Source organism: Condylura cristata, unplaced genomic scaffold, assembly GCF_000260355.1.
Source record: "Condylura cristata isolate star-nosed mole 26May11 unplaced genomic scaffold, ConCri1.0 scaffold00002, whole genome shotgun sequence".
NCBI lineage: Eukaryota > Metazoa > Chordata > Mammalia > Eulipotyphla > Talpidae > Condylura > Condylura cristata.
The window spans coordinates 52,855,978-52,860,438 of record NW_004567103.1 but is presented as its reverse complement, the minus strand read 5'-3'; the positions used below and the strand labels follow the sequence as shown (position 1 = coordinate 52,860,438).

The 4,461-nt window shown below is 33.9% G+C and overlaps 1 protein-coding gene across 2 annotated transcripts in view; it reads left to right on the top strand.

Moving 5' to 3' along the window:
- SLC4A10 (solute carrier family 4, sodium bicarbonate transporter, member 10) overlaps positions 1-4,461 on the top strand; it is a 252,551-nt gene that overhangs the window by 124,588 nt on the left and 123,502 nt on the right. For both annotated transcript variants that reach the window (XM_004674608.2, XM_004674607.2), the window contains exon 3: positions 2,548-2,694. In XM_004674608.2, coding sequence (XP_004674665.1) covers positions 2,548-2,694 — 147 coding nt within the window. The remainder of the gene's footprint in view (positions 1-2,547; positions 2,695-4,461) is intronic.

Here is a 4,461-nt window from a genome sequence, read left to right as displayed (position 1 = left end):
GCAGGCGGCAGGTGGGAATCGAACTCATGCGGAAGTGGCTTCAGATTCTCAGTGCTGTGCTTTAACCCGCTGCGCCACCAGGGAGGGCCCCCATATAATTATTTTTATATATAATGTTTAATATATAAAAATATACTAAAATGTATTTTAGTTGTGATAGTGTCAAATATATAAATTAATACATACAACATAAAGCAGTACCTAATGTGTAACAAAGCAGTTCCTACTTTTAACATGATAAAATTGAGTAATCATTTCTTTTATAGCCCGCGGTGCTTAGGAAATCACTTCCTAAATTGGAACTAAGGGAGAATCCAGGGATTGTACATATTAAAAAGTAGGTTTTTAATATCCTATTTTCAATTGGGAGTCTGTGGCTTCACTTTTCAATTGTTTTTAGTTCTTTGATCTCTTTTTCTGACTCTTATACACTACTTTTATATAAGATTTCATTTTAATTGTCTTTTGTGCTGCACATACTCTTCCTGAGCCTTAGCTCATTAGAGTAGAAGATGAGAATGTAGTGATGGTCCAAGTAATTGGGAATTACTAATGTTTCCATCCCAAAGTTTCTGAGTTGTTTTAAAATATACAATTTGTGTTATGTCTTATTGTCTCCCTCTTTGAGCTTGTGCAAAACTTTTTTTCAAGTTTTCATTGTACATTTAGTTTGTTCAAGTTCTGTTAAGATTTTCCTGTTGAAATTTTGTGATTGTGTTAAATGAATAGATTAATATATGTGTGTTTTAAAGAAATATTTCACATCTTCTCCTCATGGGTCTCCTGCATTTAACCAAAATACCCAGAGCAATGTATTAGTCTTATTCACCCTTATGAAATCCACTTTTTCACATATGTTAAGCAGGGCTAAACTATGGTAATTATAAGAATAAAATAATATCATACTTATATTTGTGTCCTTGATGTTTACTCAGTAAATTGCTTACTTCAGTAAATATTTGTTAAAAATTTTCTATATACCGGACCATGAGTCTGATATCAAAGAGGCTAAATGGATAATATTTGGGCCTTTCCTAGAGAAGATTTATAAGAGAGAAACTATTTATATATAGATGATTAAAGTTAAGAGTTTCTGTTATGATGTGTATAACTAAGTAATGGAGGTCTTAAGGGAAAAAGTGTTCAACTGAATTTTGAGTGATCATGTATGGAAACACCCTGGATGATATAATTCTTAAACTGGGGCTTGAAAGTTGACTAGGTATTTTTCAGAAAGACCCATATTTCAAGCAGTTGGAAGAATAAGAACAACATCAATTCAAAGCAAAGGGACTTGAAAACATCTGGTTATTCAGTAATGGTCACATATTAACTCACACAGTGTATTTAGAAGCCTGCCTGTAGAAAGAGGCAGAAGACAGGCATTATTTAGCATATAAAGAACTAAAAACTTTATGCTATAAGCAACAGATGGGCAATCAGTGAATTGAAAGGGAGTAATGCAGTCAGATTTTTGAAAAGAGAATAGTCACCAGGATTCAGGATAGATAAGAGCAGTATTAGATTAGATTTTGGAAAACAACAATACAGAGCATTGTCAAATATCATGTGAAAAAAATGACTCGTTTCCAAATTAAGACAGAATCAATAAAGATATTAAAATAGGAATGTATTTAAGACATGCAAAGGAAAACTGGATGATAAATTGGATGGGTTTTGAGAGGACTGTATAGATGCTGTATTTTCTGAGATAAATAATGGATAGTTGATACTTGGAATACAAAGAATATGATGTATCATATGGATATGTTGAATTTCCTGTGCCTGTGAGAAGGGTGACTTTGTGTCAAAGGATATATAGGGCCTTGTATAGGGCCTATAAGGCTATATAAGTCTACAGTTCAAGATAGCAATCTGATATCAAGATGTGGGTCCACAATTTATGTGTGCTAAAATACATAGTAGTTAAAAACATGAGGTATAAAACAGAAATCTGGAGATCTCTTATCTTACATCAGTCAAAGGAGAAGGCCAGAAGGTAATACAAACAAAACAAGGAAGGGAAACCTCAAGAAAGTAAAAGCATAGAGAGTGGTCAGTGGTATCCAGTGCCACAGAGAAAATAATAGAATTGAAAAAAAAAGTTCATGGGATTTGACATTATTATATACCTTGGTAAAATCTTTTTTATTAGAAATGGTGATTATTTCACACATAATGGTGAAGGATAGGGAGCTTCTGAGATAACATTATTAATTGAGGGTAGGAAAAGAAAATATATATTTTCAATGAGAGAATTATAAGCTATCAGGCTAGAAGCAGAAATATTATTAAGACAATTAATATGCTAATGGTAATTGTAAAGTATACAACCATACAATTAGTGTTGTAAATGTTCTTGATAGACGTAAGGCATACTTACAGAGGTATAATGCCAAAATATAACCCCAACTCCCAAGTTTTAGAGATCATAAATATTCAAAAAATTCATTTACTGGATTGAATTTGAGTGCTCATTAACAAGTAAATTATCTCTGTGTCCTGGAATAATACCGAGTTTAATTTGTGTATTTACTTTCGATAAAGGTCATCGGACACTATTTATTGGAGTTCATGTGCCCCTGGGAGGAAGAAAAAGCCATCGACGTCACAGGCATCGAGGACATAAACATAGAAAGAGAGACAGAGAGAGAGATTCTGGACTAGAGGATGGAAGAGAATCACCTTCCTTTGGTAAGAACTTTTCTCCTTTTTAAAAAAAAAATTTTGTGATTGTACTAATATTATACTTGAGTGTACAGTCCATAGTTAGCTGTACAACTTCATACTCAAAATTACCATATTTTCATAAAAGATGATAGATTTTAGGTTGAGGAGAAGTAGGAGTGAGAGCTTGATTTTTTTTTCTCTGTATCTGCTTTGTAAAAGTGAGAATTGGCTTAGATTTGTGATCAAGGAGATAAATAGCAAAAATGAGTTTTATAGACTTGATAATTTATACAAATGGTCACTGACCTAATTATTATGAAGTTGCTTAATTTAGTTCCCATTTATATTGTTATTTGATAATGCCCAAATTTCACTCTTAGAAAGTGAACATTCTGCTGTTTGAATGTTCTCCTTTTGAAAGTTATATATAATATGTGAAAGGTTAAAGGTATGGTAGTTAACAATTCCTGGTAGCTGTGAGAGCTGAGCACATGACAACCAGGACCTGTCTTCCCTGGCCTTTTCATCTCCTAGGACCTCTCTCTTCAATGCACCTACCTCACCTACTCATCTGTAAGTATCCCGTCTCTGAAGTCACCTTGCTTTTGGAAATAGCTTCTGTCTTTCTAGTTTACTTGTACATCCACTTGTTTTTTTAAGTCCATGTTTTTGTCTATTTTCCTTTATTTTTTTTATCCTACTTTGATCTTACAACCTGCAATTTTACAACCTGATAATTTTGTTAAAATCCTAAATACAGTAGGTTTAGTTTTATTCCTACCCATACCAACACTTTAAAAACTGTACCTGTGCTGGGATTCTTTCATGTTGCTGCTCTCTCCTTGCTACCATTGCCAGGCATGTTCTGCTGCACAAATCTTTCAACCAGGGAGGTTGAAACCATTTAAATCCATAATTCAAGTGGACTTTTAACATGTTCTATTGCCTTTCTTTGACTTGTGAAATACTTACTTTCAACCTTCTTTCTCATTCTCCAACTTCTGCTTTTCATCCTCACTTAGATACTTTCTGCTTCAGAGAGAATATACGTCAGCAAGTGGAACTCATTCAACCTCCCTCCTATTAAATCTACCAACCTGCATGCCTATATCTGTAACTACTATCTCTTTTCTCTTGATGCAGTACAGAAACCTTCATTTATATTTGTTTCTTGTTTCCTCCCACCTGAGATTTATACAATTTATAATATAATTGACCTCTTCTTCTCTACTAGATAAATATCATCATCTTTTAAATATTTTCCCATTTTATTTATTTATTTATTATAAGATTTATTTATTTATGCATACAGAAGTGGGGTGCAGGGGTGGTGAGAGGTTTCACCAGAGGAAGAGTGGGGAGCAGAATAGGCAGGTCAATGAAGTACACTGCTGAGGGGGGCAGCGAGAGAGGCAGGAGAGGTCTGCCTTGCCATGTGGGTCACCTCCAGGGCCTGGGGTTTAACTGGCACTGAAGTGGCTGGAACTAGCTTGCAGTGCTGTGTCCTAACTCATTGTGCCACCAGGGAGGGCCTCCTTTTCCCATTTTAAAAGTCTCCAACTTTCCTTATTTCCCCCTTAGTCATTGATGTGAATGCATATATTAAGTAGTTGAGCAGCATATGAAGTTTGGGGTAAAATTTTTACTTTTTAATGCCTTATTCTATATCTGTTTTTGCTAAATGTTAAAGTTTGTTTTATTTTCATTTTTAAAGATTATATCTTATATATTTAAATGTTTAGACATTTTTTGTGTCCCTTTAATTAAGAAAACTTGCTGAGATAATGGTGA